The sequence below is a fragment of the Osmerus mordax genome, chromosome 6 (assembly GCF_038355195.1).
Source record: "Osmerus mordax isolate fOsmMor3 chromosome 6, fOsmMor3.pri, whole genome shotgun sequence".
NCBI classification, from domain to species: Eukaryota; Metazoa; Chordata; class Actinopteri; order Osmeriformes; family Osmeridae; genus Osmerus; species Osmerus mordax.
In genome coordinates, this window is record NC_090055.1 from 2766384 (window position 1) to 2790724 (window position 24341).

A 24341-nucleotide genomic window follows, 5' to 3' on the forward strand; every position below is an offset into this window, starting at 1 on the left:
GGCTACCGTCACTGTGAGTGGGAGTGTGTGTGTGTGTGTGTGTGGGAGGGAGGGACTGTGGGAGGGAGTGTGTGTGTGTGAGGCAGTGCGTTTGTGTGGGAAGGTGTGTGTGTGTGCCTTTCCTCGATCCCCGGCCCCCTATTGGTTTACGTCCCATCCTGTGGTCACAAGTTCTCTGATTATCTGTGGGTTGCCTCTCCTCCTCCCCTCCCCCCAGGTGTGTCTGACCCTGACCGCCAAGCGCATGGCCAAGAAGAACTGCCCTGGTGAAGAACCTGGAAGCTGTGGAGACCCTGGGCTCCACCTCCACCATCTGCTCCGACAAGACAGGCACCCTGACCCAGAACAGGATGACCGTGGCCCACATGTGGTTCGACAACCAGATCCACGAGGCCCGACACCACAGAGGACCAGTCTGGTGAGGGGGGTCAGGGGGGTTTCACATGCTGCTGTTCCAGGCTCCCACTCGGTCTGAGTTTGTAAACCTGCTCACTGTCGGATCTAGCAACACCTAACGGTTCTTTTCCTCCCCCCTCCCTCCCTCCCCCCCCCCTCCCTCCCCCCTCCCTCTCGTGCCTTCCACAGGTGCCTCCTTCGACAAGAGCTCGTGACCTGGGTGTCTCTGGCCCGCGTGGCCCGCCCTGTGCACCGCGCCCAGTTCAAAGCCGGCCAGGACCAGCTGCCCATCCTGAAGAGGGACGTGGCGGGCGACGCCTCCGAGTCGGCCCTGCTCAAGTGCATCGAGCTGTCCTGCGGCTCCGTCAGGACCATGAGGGACAAGAACAAGAAGGTGGCCGAGATCCCCTTCAACTCCACCAACAAGTACCAGGTGGTGAAGCAGGCGTCGCTCCGCCCTCGTGCGCTCCGCCCTCGTGCGCTCCAGCCTCGTGCGCTCCACCATGCGGGCGCCCCCCCCAACACACCCAATACAAACAAACAGCCGAGACTCTCTTCGCCGCACCGGTACTCACACACGCATACACACACACCGACTGAAGGACATCAGTTCGCCATACCGTAGGGGCATATACAGTAGGGCATCCCAATAGGTCAGATGTCCAAATCTCACTCTGACCCCCCCCCCCTCCCCCCAGCTCTCCGTGCACGAGACCGAGGACCTCAACGACAACCGCTACCTGCTGGTGATGAAGGGCGCGCCGGAGAGGATCCTGGACCGCTGCTCCACCATCATGCTGCAGGGCAAGGAGCAGCCCATGGACGAGGAGCTGAGGAGGCCTTCCAGAACGCCTACATGGAGCTTGGAGGACTGGGAGAGCGAGTGCTGGGTAAGAGAGAGAAGGATGAGAGAGAGACAGAGAGAGGAAGAGACACAGAGAGAGTGTGAGAGAGAGAGAGAGAGAGAGAGAGAGAGAGAGAGAGACAGAGAGAGGAAGAGACACAGAGAGAGTGTGAGAGAGAGAGAGAGAGTGTGTGAGAGAGAGAGAGAGAGAAGAGAGAGAGAGAGAGAGAGACACAGAGAGAGGAAGAGACACAGAGAGAGTGTGAGAGAGAGAGAGAGAGAGAGAGAGAGAGAGAGAGAGAGAGAGAGAGAGAGCTGGATGAATGGTTCAAAGGAGGCGAGGGGGAAAAGCCAGTTGTTAAATCTCCCGCCCCCCGGACCTCGTGCAGGCTTCTGCCACCTGCTCATGCCAGAGGACAGTACCCCAAGGGCTTCGCCTACGACTGCGACGACGTCAACTTCCAGACGGACAACCTGTGCTTCGTGGGTCTCATGTCCATGATCGACCCTCCCCGTGCCGCAGTGCCCGACGCCGTGGGAAAATGTCGCTCGGCTGGCATCAAGGTACCCGCTGCCCTTCTAGAAAATGCTGAAATACGGTAGATATACCACGGTCTCCAATCACGTCTGTGTGACAATAGCCCCGTGTGTAAGGCGGGAAAGGTTACTTATCAACCTTGTTTTGGTCAAGGTCATCATGGTCACCGGGGATCACCCAATCACAGCAAGGCCATCGCCAAGGGAGTGGGCATCATCTCCGAGGGCAACGAGACTGTCGAGGACATCGCTGCTCGTCTGAACATTCCTGTCAGCCAGGTCAACCCAGGTGAGGTGTGTTCTCACACACACTCACACAAACACACACACACACAATCTCAGACACTGTTCTATTTACCCGTGACTTCTAAAATGTGTGTGTGTGTGCTCCAGGGATGCCAAGGCATGTGTGATCCACGGTACGGACCTGAGGACCTGAGCCAGGACCAGATGGACGACATCCTGAGAACCACACTGAGATCGGTGTTCGCCAGGACCTCCCCCCAGCAGAAACTCATCATCGTTAGAGGGCTGTCAGAGACAGGTGACACACACACCCTGCACGCACGCACACACACACCACTGCACAACACACACACACCCATGCACGCACACCTGTGTGCGCACGGTTCATCCACCACCACAAAGGGTATCTCTGTACCAGAGATATCTCTGCTTCTTCCCCACCAGTTGTACCTCCTCCTCTCCTCCTCCTCTCCTCTCGTCCTCCTCTCCTCCTCCTCTCCTCTCGTCCTCCTCTCCTCTCGTCCTCCTCCTCTCCTCGCAGGGCGCCATTGTGGCTGTGACAGGCGACGGCGTCAACGACTCTCCCGCTCTAAAGAAGGCGACATCGGCGTCGCCATGGGGATCTCGGGCTCCGACGTATCCCAAGCAGGCGGCCGACATGATCCTGCTGGACGACAACTTCGCCTCCATCGTCACTGGCGTGGAAGAGGGTGAGGAGGGAGGAGGGGAGAGGAGGGACGGAGGAGAGGGAGAGGGAGGGAGGGAGGAGGGGAGAGGAGGGAGGGGGGAGGGGAGAGGAGGAGGGAGGAGGGAGGAGGGAGATTGGGAGGGGGGAGGGAGGAGGGGAGATTGGTAGGGGGGGAGGGAGGAGGGGAGATTGGGAGGGGGGAGGGAGGAGGGGAGATTGGGAGGGAGAGGAGGGAGGAGGGAGATTGGGAGGGAGAGGAGGGAGGAGGGGAGATTGGGAGGGGGGAGGGAGAGGAGGGAGGAGGGAGATTGGGAGGGAGAGGAGGGAGGAGGGGAGATTGGAGGGGGAAGGGAGAGGAGGGAGGAGGGGGAGATTGGGAGGGAGAGGAGGGAGGAGGGAGATTGGGAGGGAAATAAAGTGAGTTGACAAAAGAGAATGTGGAGGATTAGAAAGTCCCAACATCCGGTATATGGATCAAGCCTGTAACTGTGTTTGTGTGCTTCACAGGTCGTCTGATCTTCGACAACCTGAAGAAGTCCATCGCCTACACCCTGACCAGCAACATCCTGAGATCACCCCCTTCCTGTTCTTCATCATCGTCAACATCCCCTGCCCCTGGGCACCATCACCATCCTCTGTATCGACCTGGAACCGACATGGTGAGGCACACACACACATACGCACACACAAACTCACATACTCCTAGACAGGACAAACGGCTTCCCTCGTACCATGCACATACACACACACACACACACACACACACACACACACCAGCTCTGTCCCATTCTCTGATTCCCCCTGTTCCCCCCCTCCCCCCAGGTGCCAGCCATCTCCCTGGCGTACGAGTCAGCAGAGAGTGACATCATGAAGCGCCAGCCAGGACCCTGCCAGGACAAGCTGGTGAACGAGAGGCTCATCAGCATCGCCTACGGACAGATCGGTGGGTCCTTGGAGGATGTTTGTCTGACGTAGCAGATGAGGGCAGATGTGTAGTTGTATTGAGAGCTACAGATCACGGTTATTGCAGATATGCATTAGGATTTAGGGCAGGAACAGAACGGTGACTGGGAATTCATACAAATTAATCTTTTTCTTTCTGTTTCTTTGGCGCTCTCCCTCTCTCTCTCTCTCTCTCTCTCCTCTCTCTCTCTCTCTCTCTCGCTCCCTCTCTCTCTCGCTCCCTCTCTCTCTCGCTCCCTCTCTCTCTCTCTCTCTCTCTCTCCTCTCTCGCTCCCTCTCTCTCTCGCTCCCTCTCTCTCTCTCGCTCCCTCTCTCTCCCTCTCTCTCTCCAGGTATGATCAGGCTCTGGGAGGGTTCTTCTCCTACTTTGTGATCCTGGCTGAGAACGGCTTCCTGCCTTCTATCCTGGTGGGCATCAGGCTCAACTGGGACGACCGCGCCTGCAACGACCTGGAGGACAGCTACGGACAACAATGGGTAAGTGCCCTCAAATCTCCCTGTCAGTGGGGCAGTGTGTGTGGTGTGTGTGTGTGCGCCTCCCGTCCTAACTCTCCTCTTCTCTGCAGACATACGAACAGAGAAGATCGTGGAGTTCACCTGCCACACCGCCCTTCTTCGTCAGCATCGTGGTGGTGCAGTGGGCCGATGTCATTGTCTGCAAGACCAGGCGTAACTCTGTCTTCCAGCAGGGCATGAGGTGAGTCTTGCCCCCCCTCAGCCCCCTCACCCCCCCCATCCACAGCAACGTTTAGAGGGACGGTTTTCAGCGGCTTCCTGACCCTGCGTTGTGTGTCTCTCCTCAGGATAAGATCTTGATCTTTGCCTGTTTGAGGAGACGGCACTGGCTGCTTTCCTGTCCTACTGCCCGGCATGGACGTGGCACTCAGAATGTACCCACTAAGTGAGTGGCAGTGCACACACACACACACACACACACACACACACCTTTCTGTGTTCTCTCTCTGATGGCTGCCTCCTCTCTCATCTGTGCAGGCCTAGCTGGTGGTTCTGTGCGTTCCCCTACAGTTTCCTCATCTTTGTGTATGACGAGGTCCGAAAACTGCTCCTCCGCCGGAATCCAGGAGGTGACTTTCTGTTCCACACAAACACACACATCCCTTTCTCATTTGACTGGAAAACATATATATATATATATTTTTTTTTATGTGTATCTTGACTACAGTGCAAGCTACATTGAAACCTCTCTCTCTCTCTCTCTCTCATGCAGGTTGGGTGGAAAAGGAGACATACTATTGATCGATGGAAAGCTTCTTTACTCAAACCCCTACATCATCCATTTATTTCTCCCCTGCCCACTCCCCCCCCCCCCCACCCACCCCTTCACTCCATCCTGGCAGAACGTACCTTCAGATGCCCCCTGCGCCCTCTTAAAAGACGACAACCGCTTCCAAGCAATTTTCATCTCGACTGCCCCAAAGATTAAAAGCAGCAAAAACCCCTTTCCCACTTTCTACCATGAACCACCTCCCCCACCGCCCTCCCCCCCACCCTCCCCATCCCTTATGATACTCTTTGCATGTGTTCTCTCACTGCTGTGTACATAAACCAATATATCTACCAAAACGGCAGCTGCATATTGTGTATGTAGATTTGAATGGGCTAAGATGCAACGGGAGTGTCTACGCTCTGCAACCAAGGGCCATCCTGCTCCCTCTCCTTCCACACACCCCGCCAACCTCCGGTCCTCCCCCTTCCCCCCCGTGCCCCGTCGCTTGTCCTCCAACCACACACAGTTATAAAGATCATGAGCGAGATTCCTTTGCCCCCCCCCCCCCCCCCCCCCCCTCAGTCGAACCTGAGCGCCACCTCGCCACTTCGCCACCTCGCTGTCTGCAGGGGAAGAGCAGAACGGCTCTCTCTCGTCCTCTCCGTCTCTCTCTCACTCCGTCCATCTCCGTTCTCTCTTCATTTCTTCACAGTGTTGTTTTTTAATATGTGGGATTGGGAGGGTCGATTTTTGGTTTTACTAGTTTTTTTATTTCTGTAACAGGAGGGGGAGTTTGTGTGAGAGCTGCTTCCTTCATTTAGGGTCAAACGAAGCACATCCCATAGTGTCCCAGTGCTCCTCCCCTCCCCAAACCAGTCTCTCTCTCTCTCTTTCTCACACTCCTCCCCTTCCCTCTGCCCTGTTTGTCTCTGTTTGTGTGCACTGTGTGAACCATTGTCCTTGTTACCTACTACAGTACACTTCCCAGTTGGAAAAATACAGTCTTAACAATCTTTCTGTGTGTTCTAGAAGAAAAAAAAAAAAAACGATATTATTCTATACAGATTTAAAGAAATAAAAAAAATAAACACATGTTGGAAATAAACAGCTCTAAAAGAGGCATTGGTGAAAAAGAGCTTCCACATTGCCGTGACTGAAGACGAGGGGGGTTCTCTCTCCCTCTCTCTTTCCTTTCTCTTTTTCGTTTGGTTTTGATTCCGTTTTTTTTTTTGGCTCGGGTTTCCAGTAAGTCGACATAACTACAAAATCAAAAGCAAACGGGAGTTTGGTTGTGTTTTTATTAAGAAGCGTGAGACCGAAACCACAACGCTCCTTGTTCATAGTCCCTACTGTTGATGTTGCCAGGGTGACGCGGCGCGGCATGAGGTGGGGTGTGATGTTGCTCAATCCCATCTTCCCAGGGTCTGGGTCCAGGTTCCTGGTCCCGGCCCGAGGTCTCGCGTTCTGTGTGAATGTTTGTGTTGGAGACCAGCTGAGGGTCGGCAGGGCAGCCTTAGGTGGGGGATGACTCTGTGGGCTGTGGGGGTAGAGACTAAAGAAAAACGAGAAAAAAAAACAAAACAACAACTAGTAGAACATGTGTGTGTGAAAGAAATGAAACCAACACCAATAAAAACATCTAGAACATTTAATACAACCTACCTCTGTCTGGGTGTCTTAATCTCTTGTGTCATTTTCAACGGCATCCATCCCTTTGAAAAACACACCGCCTTCCTCTCCACCCACACTTACCCCCCCGAACGACGCTGTCTTGTTAGAATGAAACAAGGTAAATGTTGCAGTGTTAGGAAGGCCAGGTGATGGGTGAGAGGAGGGTGCCCCCTTGTGGGGAGGATAAGTATGAGCTCACTGCGGAACACAGGACATGGTAAAGGGAGTCAGTTGGCTGAGCGGTGAGGGAGTCGGGCTAGTAATCCGAAGGTTGCCAGTTCGATTCCCGGTCATGCCAACTGACGTTGTGTCCTTGGGCAAGGCACTTCACCCTACTTGCCTCGGGGAAATGTCCCTGTACTTACTGTAAGTCGCTCTGGATAAGAGCGCCTGCTAAATGACTAAATGTAAATGTACATCTAAACTGACTCGGTGAAGTTGGCAAGACCCCAGGGTGATGCACCAAGAGAACAAGCACAAGTCAAGGAGCACGGGAGAAGTTCCAGGACACGGCACGGCTTAGAGGAGGACTTTCAGGAACCAGGACATGACAAATACACTGCAGAACACACGTTTCTCATAAATACCAGTTTCATGTGGAAGAGCACATATCACATTTTACATTCGAAGACCATTCAAATCCTGATGACCCAAAACTGATTATTATGTTGACATTCTGGGGGTGTGAACCACCCATGCTGTTCCCAGGACCCTGACAGGACCCAGACTGAAAGCATGATGTGGTTTTCTCTGTCGGGTAAATCATGTGGGAAGCAGACAGATCAAAGACAGACGCTGCCTGACGATGATATGAAGGGACGAGCGAGGGTCACGCTGAACGAGAAGGGAGAGAACATGAGTCCTTGATATGACCTGTGAGAAAACTTGAGAGAAACAGCAATGCCCACGGGAGAGCTATACTGCACCTACATTCTCTGCAGGCATCTCCTGCTTCTAACACACACACACACACCTATACTCTCTTTAATTTCCCTTGTGTCTGCAGTGAGCTCACTGCAGTGCACTTGCCCCCCCCCCCCCCCCCCCCACACAGTCCACCACCACAGTCCTAACACCCTCTGTATAATGGAATATCGATCGCTTGCCTTTGCCGCAGTGTGTATGTTAGTGTCTGAGTGTGTGTGTGCGCGTGTAAGGAGGGACACCAAGGTCATCTCCATGGTAACCTGAGCTTGGGATCCTCTTGCTATGCTGTCACAGAGCAGGGGTCACGGTGGGGGGGGGGGTGGGTGTACAGGGGGGTAGAAGGGTTACAAAATCTGGGATTAAAGTACTGTTTCCAATTAGGTAAAGAGAGAGGTGTTCTCTAATAGGAAAGGTGGGTAATAACAGCAAATGGGAATTACGATCTTGAAGCTAGATGATCAGATGAATACAAACTAAGCATGACACACCCACGTAAACACAAATAGACTTCATCAAAAGTTTATTGCACAAAGTCATCAAAATACAAAACAATAGGCAAAAAACAAGATTCCTTTTAAATATGACACATAATTCCGCTACTAGTTATGGATCTAACAAATGGACTGACAAGTACCTGGGATCATCTTGGTGCTGAGGATCAATTCTACTTTATCAGACTTCAGATTCCTAAACTCATATTTATGCTTGATTAGTATTGACTAGCTGTAATACCCAATACAACACTTTTCCCAAAACAGACCATGCCATTCCTTTATGGTCATGTAGAAACATTGTAAAAGTTAATTCATTCGCGAAAAATGTAAAGCTTTTTAAATTGCACTTCTTTTTTTTTTCTTTGTGAATGAGAACACATTGATAAAAAATAATAAAAAGAGCAGACTTAGAGATTGGTATTTACAATGGGTCGGAAGGCTACAAAAAAAGCCATTTTGTCAGTAACAGTGATTCTCAGAGGCAAGGCAGGGTGCATTCCAGGGATATCACATGACAGACAACATGAGACCACGTGTAATATATATCATATTATGAGGTTGGGAGGAAGAACCTGTTCCACGTTCACACAGACTCCATGAGAAGCTCCTCCATGTCTGTTCCCTCCAGCTCCCTGAACGCAGCGTGTGAGCCAATCACAAACAACGTTGCGCCTGAATAATGGAAGCACCGGCCAATCAGATAGGAGAAAAACAAAACAGACTGGTTAGGGTGGATGGTTAGACTGTAAGTACCATGTTTTTTTAAATACGTCAATCTGACAGTGCAAACTGGAAAACAGTGTAAACAGGAAGCTGAGATCCAACATACCCAGAACCCAGAACACTGCTGCTCCAGCACCAGCCAACCAGAACACAGGAAGTGACATCGCTCCTGCCACACCCATCTGATGGGGTACGGTCAGCTCTTTACCTGAACGTGAACAGACATACATGTCCTTTTTTTACTTTCTTATGTTGTGTCCATGATCTGTTACGCAAGAGAGCTAATTCTTGGAATGTCATCCATCATATTGCACACACTCAACACCTGTTTTCACCTCAGAGGAGAACAGAGGAAGGATACTAGTCGGGAGATGACGTCAAAAAGGTGAAGGATAGCTGTTCTCACCTAAGACAACCAGCTTGGACTCCAGGGACTTGAGGTGGATGATGTAGAAGGCACCGGCGAACACAGCCAAGGCAATCAGCAGCATAGGGGAGCTGATTCTGAGGCAGGGATGAAGAACAAGACGAATATAATCACATCACACGGGCCTGTTTATTAACCTGGTACGGAACACCTTCTCACACAGAGCTATTCTGATTATCGCGACAACTCGCCAGCTGTTCTGCTCTTTGCAGGTTACCACAGCGACGGTCGTCATTGGCGAGGCCCCTTACATGCAGTACAGGATGAGACCCAGGAAGATGAAGGTGTAGTTGCTGTTGTAAGTGTCCACGTTCTTCACAACCCTTTGGCACATCTCTCCGAAGTTGCGGGGCTTCGAGAACTTACGCTGGTCCACGAAGCTCGACCACGGACGGATGGACACTCGCCGCTTATCGAACCACTCCTTTGCCATGGAGATGGAGAGGCCTTTGGGAAGGCCGAACCTGGGAGGTAAGGCAGAGAGCCAATAACTACATAAAAAGTTGTGGGGAAATTGAAAAACCTTGGTCAAAAAATCAAATAAAGGTTTGGAAAAAAAAGAGGTTTGTACAATTACTTAATAATAAATAAATGCATTAACAAAGCATATAAACAATAGAAATACATTTAAAAACTGCACAGATTAGAATTGAAAATCAATGAAAATGCTTGTCCTGGAGGTCCTTCGACACCTAAGCAGCGTAAAAACTAAGATGCTTTCAGTGGAGAATTGTATGACTTCCAGAACTAGTCTGGGAGAGACTGCCAGGGAATGGCAAAACGGCAGTAGGCCTAGCTATATTAAAAAACTAATCCAAAGAAAAGAAAAAAAAGTTACCAGATATAAGTAAAAGCATAACACAAACTTAACAAAATCTTCGTAAGTATGTAACTACCGCTTCTGTAAAGCCAACATGCCTCAGAAAGGAAAAACTACCGACAGAAACTAAAATGTTGGAGCCGAGATTTAACAGATAGACTTACTTTCCCATGACTCCCGATGCTTTTGCCGCCTCAGGTTCCAGGTCGCTTAAGAAATCTCCTTCCTTGCTGTCCATGTCCACGAGACAGTTCTCCCCCTTTTGGCCTCCAGATGTCATCGCTCACTACCTGCCTCCGAGAAATGAAGAAAATACCAGTAAAACAGGGTCTGCTGCTGACAGACATCCTACAATAAAAGATTACATTTACATTTAGTCATTTAGCAGACGCTCTTATCCAGAGCGACTTACAGTAAGTACAGGGACATTCTCCCCGAGGCAAGTAGGGGAGATTAGCCATGACTACAGAGAACGGTTTAGCTATACGTAAAATAGCCTTTTGCTAGTTAATCCTGACAGTAAATCATTTAGTGTCACGTTTTATCTAGGCTACTGTTAGTGTGGTGTTACACTGTAGCGTGAACACTGAACATACCATTAGCTATAATGTTATATAGTGGAAAATGTGTGTCATGTAAGGGCTTGGCCACTGCCACATCACTATAGTGAAACATCCACAAACTAGCGTTTATGAAAATTCTGGAACAGTAGCCTACTGAATCAACAATAGTTTAATCACACAGGTATCCTAGTAAGTATAGTAGGCTATATTCATGTTTTATCAACATATTGCCTAAACATAACTAGACTTCGGTTGTAGAAACAATAAAGAATACTTTCATTCTTGCTCTCACTTAAAAGGTTTGTGCTAGTGAGGTAGCTAGCCGAAGAACAGCCTATCCCTCACTCCTGGAACCCGCAAACCTATGACATAACCTATATATTACTGCCAGACTGCATACACATTTTGAAGGAACATACTTACGGAAATTTGCGGTACTTATACTTATCCACTAGCTGGCAGCTGTTTTTGGTTGGAGGCGGAAGTGATGTGGAAGGATTTGTTATTGTGTAGCAGTGTGAAACTCGACTTTGTTACCGCCATCTACCGGGCAAACATACAGTAACACAATTTCCATCAAGCTGATTTGTACACAACATAATACTGCACCTTTGACGCACAAGGCATCAACTGGAGCCAACGATCTTTGAAAGTGGTCACATGCGGCAAAGTGCTATATTATTACAGGTAAATATATTCTCCTGGGGCATGCAGTAAAGGCTATGAAATAATTCTTAAAAGTAACCAATCAAAGCGTTGCGATTTTAAGACACTGTGCTGCGATTGGTTGCTTTATGTTGTTTTTCCTTGCCAGCTCTGCGTGCTTCTCGTCTGACAGATCGTCGAACATTGCGTCGAACAAGGAAGGTGAGCGAATGAAATACGACAATCTGTAACGATTGTTTGCTACTTTCTATTGCGCTTTCAAAGACTAATATAATTTTGTTCGACAAATCTGCTAATGCATCGACCTGTCGTACGTTCTGGTGAGATCAAGCCATTTATTTGACTACGGCAGATTCCAGCTAGATGCTAGTCAAACATCCATTATCCTATATGCTCCGTGTGTTATTAAAAAAACCATCGCTGGAAGTTTAAAAAGTTGAACAGTGCATTTACAGCCACAGTGACATTAAAAAAATTGTTATAACGTTGACAGATGTCATCGATGGAAATCTAATCAAGAGACTGTTGTTGTTTTTTGTCGAACGTGACACATTACGTAAACAGCACGCGTAATTTCCTGCACTATCAACACAGCTGGGACAGAGGTATCGCTGCGTGCAAAAACACCAGGAACAATCATCTTTCAAACCGTTTCAAACTCCTCAGAATAACGTCGTGCTGACAACTTGAACAATGTATGTTGTTGACAAGTTTCTATTTTAACGTCAAGTAAAAAATAAATAAATCACAAAACACAATAATGTTGTAAAAAATGTTGAGCCTATCTGGCATGTTTGTGTATTGATTGTAATTGACCACATTTGTATGTACTAACATAGCTGTGATATAAACAGTTATTTCTTTGCAGAGACTGCTGGTGCTAGTGCATTGAAAAAGGAAAACACCCTGTTTGTCAACCTTGGGAGGTAACCATGGCACCCATCCGTCGCCCAGGGTATCCTCTCCGAGGATCTATTATCTGGGACGAGACAGAATGTCTAGCGTTTTACGGGATGCTATCTATCCACGAGCTCTTCGAAGTGGTCGGTTCACAACTGACCGAGACAGACATAGAAGTCCTGTCCTTCCTCCTGGATGAAACCTACCCCGCAGAGCACCCCCTCCAGCCAGCGAGCTGGACTGTAGCGCCGTGCGACAGGGACCCAGACAACCACGGTGTGCCGCCCAGTCCGGAGTTGCTGAATGCCTGGAGGAGGTTCCGGCCCCGGGGGCCTCTCTGCCCCTCCGCCGCCCGCCACAAGCCCAAGAGCGGTCTGGAACTTCTGCTGGAGCTGGAGAGGCGGGACTACCTCAGCGAGAGGAACCTGGAGCCCCTGTTGCAGCTGCTGCGAATCCTCACCCGACACGACCTCTTACCGTTTGTGTCGGGAAGGAAACGGAGGACAGGTAACTGGGTTTGATATTATCCCTTAGGGCTGTGTCGTTGCTAGCCTACACCAATATGACTCTCCTGTTTAGACAGTGTTGCCGTGAGTTCTGTGAGGCGTACTGTTCCGTTGCGTGTCTGGGTGGTTAGTCTCTGATCTGGTCTTGTCTCTCCCCTCCAGTGTCTCCTGAGCGTCTGAGCCTGGACTACGGGTCAGTGGACGAAGCGCAGGTGTGTCCTCCTGGACTGACGGACACCCGTGAGCAGACAGAATTACCTCAGGAACATTCCTCGCTACAGTGGAGGAGAGGTCAGCTTGCCTTCCTATGATGGGCTGGGGGAAGGGGGTAGTTGATAAGAGAAGTCGATGTCGGGTTGGTACAGGTGTTTTTGTTTTTGAGTACCAGTACTTCAGGTGGTCAGCGGTTAGGGAATTGGGCTATTAATCAGAAGGTTGCCAGTTCGATTCTTGGCTGTGCAAAATGACGTTGAGTCCTTGGGCGAGGCACTTCACCCTACTTGCCTCAGGAGAAATGTCCCTGTACTTACTGTAAGTCGCTCTGGATAAGAGCGTCTGCTAAATGACTAAATGTAAATGTACTTATCGGCTTGTTGCTTTGCGTGTTCGCCAGGTTTGTGCCCTGCAAGGCCGGCGCTAACCTCCAGACAGAAGAAAAGGAAGACGAGAGGCCACGGTTGGTCTGGCCGCCCGACCACCCAGAGGAGAACGGGCCTTCTCCCTCAGCTTCAGACCCCTCCCCCACCAGCACCCGAGAAAGTCACCTGTGGTGAGAGCAGCTTTCTCTCTCTCTCTCTCTCTCTCTCTCTCTCTCTCTCTCTCTCTCTCTCTCTCTCTCTCTCTCTCTCTCTCTCTCTCTCTCTCTCCCTCCCCTCTAAATGTACATATCTGTTTATCGAACTCACTCTTTTAGATTTATCTTTTCTTCCTCTGGTCACGTCCTCAGTCTTCTTCTCTTTCTTGCTCTCCATACCTCTCCCCTCGGGTTCGTCTTGCTCATTTACCCTGCTTGCTTTCTAAGGCCATTAGTCACGGTATCTGCCTAACACTTTTAGCGCTTTCATGTCGTTTACTACCCACCATCGCTACCTCTCCAGTGACCCAGGAACTGTAATGATTATGCACTAGTCAGTAGTCCACTGTTCTGCTTTGCCTGGTTTGTGAATATTACATGGGTTGTTCAGTTATTCGTGCTAAGACCGCAGTTTTAACGCAAGTGTTTTAACGGTGATGCCAAGGAAACGGCATGAAACGCTTTGCGAGAAATTACATGTGAGGCCTCTGTTGAGTCAGGAAACTTTATTGTGGGGCTGAACATAAAGTGTGTACATTGATATGTTCTTACCATCTTTCCAGCGTCCCCGGCGCTATGCTTTGTTCGGTACACGTTCCTTAGGCCAGCGACAGCCAGCCACCTCCACACTTAGACATTTATAACATGCAAACAAGTTCAAATAATGACCCTGAGAGGCCTGTGTCCCTCCCCCAGTCTCCTGCACTAATGACAGAGAAGCAACCCTGCTCCCCTGGCCTGTTCTCCAGAACAGTGTTCCTTCAGCTCTTCCAGACAGCATTAGAGACGTAATAACTGAACCATTTGGTACATTTCTGGCCTGCAAACCCCTTTAGTCAGCCAGCACTACCAAAGAGAAGCTTTTCTCCTCAAAGACCCTCTCTCTGCCCTGGTGCGAAGGCCAATGGGAACCAAAGAACTCAGTGGAATGGTGTGGTCTTAAATGAGCGATATGAAAGAGAACTTTCTCTCCTTCAGATGAAGCCGAGAACAGACCTAGCTTGTGTTGGCTTTCTCTTAACCTTTTCTATTTTAGAAATGAATAGCTTAATTCCAGTTGAATGTATTTGCCTGGTGCAGGACATAGAATTTGTTTTTTGATGTTTCCTGATATTACGGAGGCGTACATGGACAAAGCCTTGTGTAATGTGGGGAAAGAGAAGAGGAGGTGATAGTTGAACGTGCCCCCAAATCAAATTACTTTCATGCCATGCATTCACCAGCTTCTCCGTCCATCTGCAAAACACTGCTGCTCACGCTGTCCATCAGAGAGAACCCATCCGCTTTCCATCTCCACCCAATCATTTCATTCTATCCATCTCTCTCTCTTTTTGTCCTCCTCTGTCCTTCTCTCTCTCGATCTCTCTCTCTCTCTTTCTTGCTGACCTGATTTTTTCAGCTCCTATGCTTTAGAAAACCTGTCTCGGTAGGTTGTCTCTCTTTCTAACTTTGCTGTGAAGTGCCCTGCCCAGCCTTTTGTACACCCAGGTCTTAATGCTCCAGGTCCCATGATGCTTTGAGTTTCCATATGTCACCATGAATTTAAGAACTCCACAAATGCCTTCCAAAAAAACACTCAAATCAGTTTGACAGGGCCTGTCCATATAGCCATACCCACCGGTTCAGGTTCTGTCTGAGGTGTGGCTGTACACACCAGTACACTCCTCTAAAACAAGCTGTCTCTCACTGCTGATCCATGCTGCTTCTCACCACTATTCGATTGACTCACAGTAACACATTTCAAGAAGGTACCTAGTTTCTGGATAATTCATGCCATTAATTGCTTGTTGATCAAAGCCAGTTAACTTGCCGACACTGAGGCCCTCTGATCCAAGACGTAACACCAGACCCCCGCCAAGGCTGTCCTCCTAGCTGTTGCATCAATCTGCAGTGTTGTGACTGTGACTCATGTTGCTGCTGTCTTGACTCCACATTTGATCCCCCACCAGGTTGACTCAGGATTGTGACTCGAGTAACCTAGGAAACAAGAGAGCGGAGAAAGAAAGAGATGCTGGGAGCAAAACAAAAAAGCGAGCACAAAATAAGAAAAAGAGAGTCTGTTGCTCCTCTGTTTCCGTACGATCAGCAGTGTGTGGTCAGCTCAATCGCTCGCTGTCTCACAAGTCTGGTCCCATGCCTAAGGTAAAGAGGCCCCCCCCCCCCTTTCAACTGGGGGGGGGGCCAACGACTATGCTCTGTGTTCAATGCCTGTGTATCATGATAGCTATCCTCCACCTTGACTCCCTTCAGACAACCACTATTCTCTCTGCAAACTGTTCTGGAATGTTCCTCAGTTTATGTTCCCCTTTTAAATAAGTATACTCTCTCCATTCGGTTCTTTCTCTCACTCCAAAGTGGGTTGTTGGCCTCAGAGTCTCACAGAACTGAGCACTTTCTCCTCAGAAGTATGTTTAGAATTAACCGGAAATGCAGTTTTTCCAAAACTCGAACCTGACCCGTTTTAAAGGCCTTATTGGCCCCCCCCCCAAAAAATACCAAAATAAAATGTTATGTTTCTGAGAACTTGATATTACATGGTTAGTCTGCCTCAAAGTCTGAAGCGGTGTTTTTTTTTTTTTTTTTATCACTTTGGGGTGAACTAAAGCTTTAAAGCAGCCATCCAAATCTACCAGTTAAGTATTGAGTTAAATGGTTCTTGTGGCATTAGTGTCAGCACTTTGAATCAGAATCCTGATTAGATACCGATTCTGGTTGATCGGAACGAATCAATCGGACTCAAATCCACTCTGGATTCTCAAATTCTAAGCGTTCAATTGTGCGGCTGCCAGTTCATAAGTAAGATCTGAGCCTCATTTGCTATGAAAGAGCACAAAATGGCCGCCAACCGTCAAATATCGCTTCTCTGAAAACCTTTACTTGAGCAGTTCTGAGGAAAATGACACAACAGTGTTGAGCCAAAGGCCGTGATAGCCCCTGCTGTATCCCATCTCTGTGCCCAATGTGAGCCCTGGTGGAAGGAGGGGGGGGGCAGAGATGGATGGAGCAGTCTCAGCATTCAGACCTTGCAAAAAAATCCTTTATTTTATTTTATATTTTTTACTCTCATCACTCATTTTCAGTTTAATGTCTTTTGCTGCCTATTGCAGGCTACAGATATTCCAGTTACCCCTAAGGTTCTGTGATGTCCGTTCTGTAACAGTGTGAAACGGTAGCATCAGTTTTACACAGATGAGTGTTAAAGAAGTGGCACAGCGAGCTGATAGCGTAAAGTCTTTCTACAATAACCCAAGCTCAGCTCACTTTAACCAATCGAGTGCCTCTGAATTGTTTTGTCTTGCCTGCTTAACAACAACAACAAAAACAGATCTCCGTGGACAGATATCCAACCAAACTGTGCTTGTCTCTCTCTTTCTCTCCTCTCTTTATGTCCGCAGTTCAAAACAGACCGACTCGCGTGTCAGGAACACACTGTCCTCACACACAATGAGGGGGAGAGAGGCCAATGCTAAACACTCAAAACTACAGACCTCCCCCCCCCCACACACACACACACACAAGAGTGTTTTGCTGTAGGGGGGATAGAGGGAGGTCTACCTGTCTCTCTCCCCCCCCCTCCCCTCCTCTCCACCCTCTTGGTCAGTCGTACAGCAGAAACACGGATCGATAAAGAGTTGAAGCTCTCCGCACCAAGTGACTCCTCGTAAATGGGTACTTAAACTTTTTTGGGGGGGGGGCGGGTGAGGGTGTGGAGGTGAAATGGAGAAAGCCTAAGTCGGGCCTTCTTGCTTAGAGGGAGAAAATGAAAGCTGTGCCTCCTAATGTGTCCTGTCTAAGTGGATCTATCTGTCTGTAATGAAGCGTGAAGTGCTCTGTAACCCTAACAGAATGACCATCACTGTGTTCCTGTGGCTTTAAATGGCCCTCTACTCTGTCTAGCCATCGCCAACCCTATCCTTTCTCTACCGAGAAACGAGGCAGCGCGGAGGCCATTTAAAAGTACAGTACGGTGTGGGGGTGGGAGGGCGGGTCGGAAAGTACCTAGGAGGGGCGATTATCGCAGGCCATATACACAGTCAATGACAGGAAATGTCTCTAGAAGTACAAAAGTGCAAATTGTTCCCTGTTTTACTCTCCTCTGCTCCGTGTGTACCCATGTTGAAAATGTTATCCCACTGTTGTCAAGTAGCCATTACATGTAAGAGGGCCGAGGCTCTTTGACTTCCGATGCCAGAGTGGTTTTCTCCCAGAGCAGAGGAATGCCTAGTCAGCACACCCTGCTATGTGATACCTTGGCTGATACTGTATCTTCCTGGGAGTAGAACCACCACCTTTCCCACCCCCCCACAGTCTCATACAGTCTAAGGTTGTCTGCATTTCAGAGATGACCCATAGTTGTATACACAACTGTTTAACCAAGAGAATAGCCACAAAGACGTTGCTAAGAAACGTGGTTGTGTTGAAGAATTTTTTTATTGATGAAAACCCCTCTCTTGTTTTTCAAATCTTAGGTTAAGACTGTATTGAACTACTTGTGTACCAGTGGTGAAATGTAAACAACAAATGTTTCATGTGCCTGTACTATAATTTTGCCTTGCTGAAAAAAAGAGAAAAACGCCCTTCCAAACACCTTCTGTATTCAGTTCATTTGTGTGCAAACTTACCGAGTCAACTCTTACCATCATTAATAGCAATCGTTCATGTATACGTAGAAATCCAAATACTTAATTGCAAGAATATATCCTTTCTTCCTCAATATTGTTTTCTCAGACATGTTGACTGTTACATCAGAACCCTTTAGACAACTTTTAATAATCCTCTTTCAGGACCAGTGACCCAGTTACAATCTCTCTGTTTCTCTTCATTATACAGTAGCTGTTTGATGCCCAGAAAGCAAGAACCAGTTTTTGGTTTTTACCCAGTCTCAAATGTTCTCAAAGAAAGCGCATCATAAATTCTTGAATTCAAACACCGGATTTAAACGGTTCAGTTCTATCCTTCGCTCAACTGAAAAATGAGGGGACGAAGGGATAAAACCCTGGTTCTTGGTGCTTAGACGAGGGTTCATGTACTCTGTATGCACGCACAGCTTGGTCTCTGTCTCAAATAGATGCAGTTACCCTGCTGTTCATTTGTGTGCTCTTCCAACAGGGCATTGTCAAATCATTACATGGGTACTTTCAGAATCAAATTTTTCTTTTCACTAATTTGTTCTTGTCCAGTCAATTTTATTTTCAAACTTTTTATTTGTTTTTTTGTTTTTCACTGAAGGGGGACATTGTTGTTTGGTCAGGTTGGCCTAGGCATGTCTACTGTCACCTTGAGCTCCGTTCTGATAAAAGTCAAATGCATGGGGTTAGTCAAACTATGTCTGTCTACAGGTGAGCAGACGTGGGGGAAGGGTGTCTTTGTTTGTGGGGATGGGGTAGGGGTAGGGGCGGGTAACCAAACTGTCTATCTGTAGGTGAGGAGGGTGGGGGTGGCAGGGGCAGGGGCAAGGTTTTTGCTTTCAGCCGCCGTCATGCCACTGGTTCAGCAGGAAGCTGTGGCTCTGTGGAGGATAGCAGCGGTACACAAGCTCTGTACAGTATGTATCTTCTGAACCTTCTCACTGTGCTGTTGCATGACCACCATACCCTTGTCGGTGTGGAACTAGGACTTCTCCCAATGAACTTCACACTCCCCCCATGCAGAACTTACTAGAATGTTCTATGTAGGTTCTAGCCCTGGAACCAGTCTCGTTTCCCTGGCCTGCATTCGGGCTCGCATCGCTTTTTTCTTTGCCATTCAGTTCCATCCCACGAAGGCTTTCAAAAACTACCCTCTTGACTGGCTGAAGTCATATGTGCTCATGTTCAATATGAGTTTAGCCTGTTCAGTTGCTAGGCACTAAAACCAGTCCCTGTTTTTCGCAAGAGAGACTAATGACCAGGTTATGTCTATTGCACAATGGTGGAGTGGTTTTGTGTTGGAATTCCCGAGTAAAAATTATTTTCAAACCACAGCTGTTCAACCAGAGCCCAACACATTCAAACACTGGTGCTGATGACTGTAACCTGCCCAACAGTAACCTTCCTGTAAGCACAGTACTGGTGGGTGTCATTCCCCACATCTCAGCTGTATCCCAAAGACTTTTACATCCTTCAGTCCTTTCTCGTCTTTGTTTAGCTGCTTCCTGTAAACAGGTCTCAGCTTTAGTCTGGCAATTCAAACGAAGCCCCAAATGGAAACCTTTTTGGTTATTAAATACAGTTAGTGCTGCTGTAGTTGCCTGTACCAGTACTTTTTCAACATAGATTTTTTGTTTTTTAGTTTTGCCACAGTTTATGAACCACTCCTTTCAGTCTAGTCTGCTTGGTGTAATTTAACCCTCCTATTGTCTTAAGATATACTAACGCCTATTACCTTTGGGTCACTATAACTCTTGAGTTCAGTTTATCTCATAGCTCAACTAAACGTCTGTGCTAAATGTCACGTTCATATGCAATGTTACAGCTGTAAGTGTAGAATACCAAATAGCAAAACCAAATAGTTATAAACGACATTGGCTGCCCAAAGGCTGCCATTTAGATATTTTTTGAGTTACTGCTCTTTTCAACATCTATAATATATATCGACCCTAAGATAAAAGGCGTTACTTATTTTTGTGGCAGCCCCCAAAAAAACGACTTTATTTTTTAATTTTTTGTCATTTTAGAAAGCTACATTAGACCATGTACTTAGATTCATGTTTTATTTAATTTTCTTAGGTTTGAATAGGATTTGAGCTATAACCACAGGACAATAGAAGGGTTAAATAGATAATTCAAAACTGCAAACCTCGAATCATCAACTTAACTTTATTATTGTTCGTCTTTTTTGTCCCCTCTCTCTGAATCAATGCCCCCCCACTTTCCTCTTGATGTCCACTGTCTCCCTGAACTATGTGCCCCTTTCTGCCTCTTCTACCCGTCCTTTCCTTTAACCCGTTTAAATCCACCTATACTACCCACTTGCTCATCCTCCCTCTCTCTCACCCTCTCCTCCTTTCTCATCTCCCTCTCTTTTCCTACGATTCACTTCCCCCCCTTGACCCTTCATTCTTTCACCACTATTTTACTCACCTCTTTCTTATCCTACCCCTTCTCATTCCTCCCGTCTTCCCCCTCCAACCCTCCCCCTCCGTCCACCCCTCCCCCCTCCCCCCCCCCCCCCCCCAGAAGTACGACTGCGGGTGCGGGCCGAGTATCTGGAGCACGAGTCGGCCCTGCGTAGTGGCGTCTCCTCCAACAAGCAGCAGCCGCTGGAGAGGCAGTTTGAGCTCTTCAGCCGGGCCAGCTCCCTGCTGCGCACCCGCGACCTGGGCTCCATCGTCTGCGACATCAAGTTCACCGACCTGGAGAACCTGGAGGCCTTCTGGAGAGACTACCTGAGCGGGGCTCTCCTGGAGGCTCTCAAGGGAGTCTTCATCACCGACTCCATGAGGATGGCGGCCGGGCAGGAGGGCGTGCGCCTGCTGATAAGCGTGGACCAGGATGACTACGAGGAGGGCCGCAAGGTGCTGCTCCAGGGGCAGAACAGCGCCTCCTGGTGGGGAGGGGAGAGGTGAGGCATTCCTGAAGGGGCTGACTCGCGTCTTTACGCTGGCAGGACCACAGGGTCTGTCGGTTATGTCACGGAGGTGATATATGGAATGATGTAGGGAACCCCTAGGTTTTTTATTTTTTTGAGATTATGCTTTTGATTATGGGCAACTGTTATTTGAGAGATTTGCCATTCTCCTACGCACCTGATTCAACATTGTGGAACTGCAGTTAACAGCCACTAGGTGGCAGACCTTGCACACTTTTATAAACACAACAGGAAACGCAGAGAGCTGTATCTGGATATTTGTTCATCAACAGACATTCTAACAATGCTTGCTCCACAGGTCATGATCACGAAGACCGGGAGGGGAAGAAACTGAAATGGAATGATTTCTCCCCCTTCCTGAGTCTCAGAGGTTACGCCCTCTCCTGCGCCTACTCTATCTGGGGAAACCCTCCTCTAGAAGACGTCAAATTAGACAGAAAAAGAGAAGACCAACTTGACTAGGACAGTTGATGTCGGTGTTCACAGGGCACACTGTTGAGGAAAAAGAGACTGCCGTTACACGCACTCAAAACGAATACCTGCCTATAAGTCACTGAAGCCTGGAGACCGTTGAAACAGTCTGGCGGACTGTGTGAATGACAACGGGGCCCTGTGTCTTGCTTTTTTTTGTTTTATATATGTGAGCTGCCCTGAAAAGTGATATTGATCTGTAAGAACTTAGTTTTCATTGCGATGCATGATTTACAAGGTTAGAGCTTGTGGATGCTAGTAGGGAGAAGGAGAAGGCAGAGACCAAGAGCTTGTGGATGCTAGTAGGGAAACGGAGACGGCAGAGACCAAGAGCTTGTGGATGCTAGTAGGGAGAAGGAGACGGCAGAGACCAAGAGCTTGTGGATGCTAGTAGGGAGAAGGAGACGGCAGAGACCAAGAGCTTGTGGATGCTAGTAGGGAGAAGGAGATGGCAGAGACCAAGAGCTTGTGGATGCTAGTAGGGAGAAGGAGACGGCAGAGACCAAGAGCTTGTGGATGCTAGTAGGGAAACGGAGACGGCAGAGACCAAGAACTTGTTCTTAGGTTTTGACCTCCGTGGGTCCAAGGAGAATGGAAACCAGATGGTGAGATAGTGAACCTTATGGATGCCCTGTGTGTAGCCTTGGCCGGTCCACACACACACACACACACACACACACACACACACATACACTGATCTCAAACACTGGTGGTCCCATCACTGTGGTGGCATGATAAACTCCACCTCTGATCGCTGTGGTCAGTGGACATGGCAGGTGCCACAAGATGATAGCAGTGATTACCTCTGGGCCTTAGCCAACCATTTCAGATTCATCAGGGACAAGCTGTTTTACCAGCAACAGGGATAACACAACCCCTTCCTGCTAGGCCTCGGCCGGGAGTCCTCCTCCAAAGTAAGCAAAGCACAGGACAGTGTGTCGTTCAATAGAGGCGATGTTGAGGGAGATCAAAATCAAAAGAGCACATCCCAGGTCCACTCAGCCTTGTCCTGTAGACCCACTACGATGGCTCAAGGACGGCTGTCTACTCACCCTGCTGGAACTAATGCCTGGACTTCACTCATAGACCACGATCAATAAGGCCTCCGTGCTCAAAGTCCCCTCATGCAAGCGGGACTTACGGAAACCGACGACCACTGTGGGGGCTCTCCAGTCCAGAGTTAAAGACCTACAGATGGGAACTTGGGACATGATTTTTTGTTTTTGGTTTCTATTTTTCTTCTATTTTTGGGGGTATATAAATTCCTAAGTAACGCTTTGTAATGCAATGTAGGCTGCGTATGAAAAAAATAAAAAATAAAAATCGATGGGGGAAACCTTTGTTTAGTACTTAGTTGGAGATTTTGTGTTGGCATGGCAAGAAAGGATTTTTCTTTTTGTGTGTAATCTTAATTTAATAAATTTGAAGAAAATAATTTCTATTTCTGCTGAAAATAAAATCTGTGTCGAAAAAGGTGATGTGTGTGTCTATGTGTGGTGCAAACTTTGTAGGCCTGTATGGCATAAATGGTAAGCGTACTTGTTCGATGAAGAGAGTTAGACAAGGCATGTAGCCTAAACTACTACTAACGGTGAGTTCTGACTACAGAATAATTCGGATGAAAGGGGAAGTGTCTGGTCTTAACATTAACTTGACTAATATAAAACATGGGATTGTATGAATTTCTTAATTGGCAGGCATTTGCTTAAGTTGATTTATTGAAATGGAAGCCACTCACGGCCGTGCTATGGTGCCTAAGTCTATCATGCCACTGAGCAAACAGCTAGCCTAACATTGATAGTGTGCACCATAGCGATAAGTGGTGAAGGGGTAAAGTAAAGTTTCGTTAAACATAAAACATTAAACGTGGTAATGAATATAAACCACAAACATTCCGGTGCCAAAAAACGACTTCCGTTCGCGCAACCTCATAGGCTAGGTTAGCTACATAACCTTATGGATAGCTCTAGGCCTATTTAAAAATAAATGATCTATTTTGCAATTATTATTTTTAGCTATAATTATCCTCTTTAATCACCCACCTGCTATGTGCCATACAGTAGATTATAGCTAGGCTACTATAACCATCTGTTTTCCAGTTTATAGCTAGTGCTATACCTTATAGCCTACTGTAGCTCTAATCTTCTATACAGTATCCGCCAACTGAACTACATTTTTGGCAAAGTCACTTTTTTGACACGATATACTAGGCTACTACAGTATCGTAGTAGGCTACAGTACCTACGTCTTTAAATACATGTCTTTGTTTTACGTAGATTACAAATGTAGCCTGTAGGCCTTTGTTTTGAGTAGCTTGATGAAAACATTATTTCGTCACGTATTTCTGTTACCATAACTACCGTTTATTCCGAAATCATGTTATTGTCCGAATAATTGCCGAATAAATTGTCCTGTGTAAGCCGTGGCATATTACAACCTTCACAATTCAGTGGACATGGAGAAATGTAAGGGGGACCAACCCCCTGAGAAAAACCTGATCGGCCCATCGCTGCCGTTATCCGAGTCACTGTTCCTGGATGGGCAGCCAGACTGCCCCAGGCCTGCCATGGGGAGTTCAGAGATGTTTGGATCTCTAGTCCTCTCAGAACCATACCAGGAATCAGGTTCAGGGACAACCACAGGCAGGCTCAGACGCACAAACACGGACCCCTGCAGGGATTTAGAGGCCCAACTCAAAGGCTGCTTTGAGGGTCCAGTCCTTCGCACTGACTTTCTCTTTGAGGAGCCAGTCTCTGTCAATGACTCACAGGTCAAAAAGGTTGAGGCTCAGAGCCAGAAGAGCTACGAGGAATCAGTTTCACACCTGCCAATTGTGAAGGAGCCCAACCACCTGCCCACTGCTTCTCTGGAGACTGCTCATCTTAGCTCTACAAGCCCTCTGCATGCGG

General features: G+C 48.1%; 2 protein-coding genes and 2 pseudogenes across 13 annotated transcripts; 3 read left to right on the forward strand and 1 right to left on the reverse strand.

Moving 5' to 3' along the window:
- Positions 1 to 270, forward strand: part of LOC136943875 (sodium/potassium-transporting ATPase subunit alpha-3-like) — a 10533-nt pseudogene extending 10263 nt beyond the window's left edge.
- Positions 224 to 6559, forward strand: LOC136944217 (sodium/potassium-transporting ATPase subunit alpha-3-like; annotated as a pseudogene). The gene is made up of 14 exons (XR_010876750.1): positions 224 to 418; positions 586 to 829; positions 1095 to 1286; positions 1630 to 1804; positions 1932 to 2073; positions 2171 to 2321; positions 2565 to 2733; positions 3219 to 3370; positions 3534 to 3658; positions 4007 to 4151; positions 4241 to 4375; positions 4478 to 4579; positions 4668 to 4759; positions 4903 to 6559. The product of XR_010876750.1 is annotated as a sodium/potassium-transporting ATPase subunit alpha-3-like (transcript).
- A 1444-nt stretch (positions 6560 to 8003) lies between these two features.
- On the reverse strand, positions 8004 to 11038 carry rabac1 (Rab acceptor 1 (prenylated)). Of its 6 annotated transcripts, none has more exons than XM_067237507.1 (6): positions 10966 to 11038; positions 10129 to 10250; positions 9396 to 9608; positions 9124 to 9221; positions 8824 to 8925; positions 8004 to 8666 (listed from the first exon to the last, which is right to left on the reverse strand). In XM_067237507.1, the coding sequence occupies exons 2-6, from the start codon at positions 10242 to 10244 to the stop codon at positions 8578 to 8580; spliced, it is 618 nt and encodes a 205-aa protein (XP_067093608.1). In that variant the 5' UTR covers positions 10245 to 10250; positions 10966 to 11038; the 3' UTR covers positions 8004 to 8577. The 6 variants fall into 6 exon arrangements, with proteins under 6 accessions (XP_067093608.1, XP_067093603.1, XP_067093607.1 ...); XM_067237502.1 differs by having other exon boundaries at positions 9396 to 9635; positions 10966 to 11036; XM_067237506.1 differs by having other exon boundaries at positions 10129 to 10254; positions 10951 to 11013.
- Positions 11039 to 11143: 105 nt separating this feature from the next.
- On the forward strand, positions 11144 to 22905 carry dedd1 (death effector domain-containing 1). 6 transcript variants are annotated; one of them, XM_067237498.1, is made up of 8 exons: positions 11145 to 11214; positions 11342 to 11590; positions 11788 to 11888; positions 12062 to 12600; positions 12762 to 12890; positions 13213 to 13368; positions 20550 to 20934; positions 21260 to 22905. In XM_067237498.1, the coding sequence occupies exons 4-8, from the start codon at positions 12126 to 12128 to the stop codon at positions 21264 to 21266; spliced, it is 1152 nt and encodes a 383-aa protein (XP_067093599.1). In that variant the 5' UTR covers positions 11145 to 11214; positions 11342 to 11590; positions 11788 to 11888; positions 12062 to 12125; the 3' UTR covers positions 21267 to 22905. The 6 variants fall into 6 exon arrangements, with proteins under 6 accessions (XP_067093600.1, XP_067093599.1, XP_067093598.1 ...); XM_067237497.1 differs by having other exon boundaries at positions 11342 to 11394; positions 12048 to 12600; XM_067237499.1 differs by having other exon boundaries at positions 11144 to 11214; positions 11342 to 11888; positions 12048 to 12600; positions 20553 to 20934.
- Positions 22906 to 24341: the final 1436 nt, after the last annotated feature.

Bases quoted from the DNA above. Each gene is read 5' to 3' on its own strand.
- rabac1 (XM_067237502.1), bottom strand. From the start codon at position 10,244: ATGACATCTGGAGGCCAAAAGGGGGAGAACTGTCTCGTGGACATGGAC. The intron at 8,926-9,123 runs GTGAGAACAGCT...GTTCACGTTCAG, and splicing joins GTCCAAGCTGGTTGTCTTAG to GTAAAGAGCTGACCGTACCC. The intron at 8,667-8,823 runs GTATGTTGGATC...TCCATTATTCAG, and splicing joins AGCAGTGTTCTGGGTTCTGG to GCGCAACGTTGTTTGTGATT.
- dedd1 (XM_067237495.1), top strand. From the start codon at position 12,126: ATGGCACCCATCCGTCGCCCAGGGTATCCTCTCCGAGGATCTATTATC. The intron at 12,601-12,761 runs GTAACTGGGTTT...TCTCCCCTCCAG, and splicing joins GGGAAGGAAACGGAGGACAG to TGTCTCCTGAGCGTCTGAGC. The intron at 13,369-20,549 runs GTGAGAGCAGCT...CCCCCCCCCCAG, and splicing joins ACCCGAGAAAGTCACCTGTG to AAGTACGACTGCGGGTGCGG.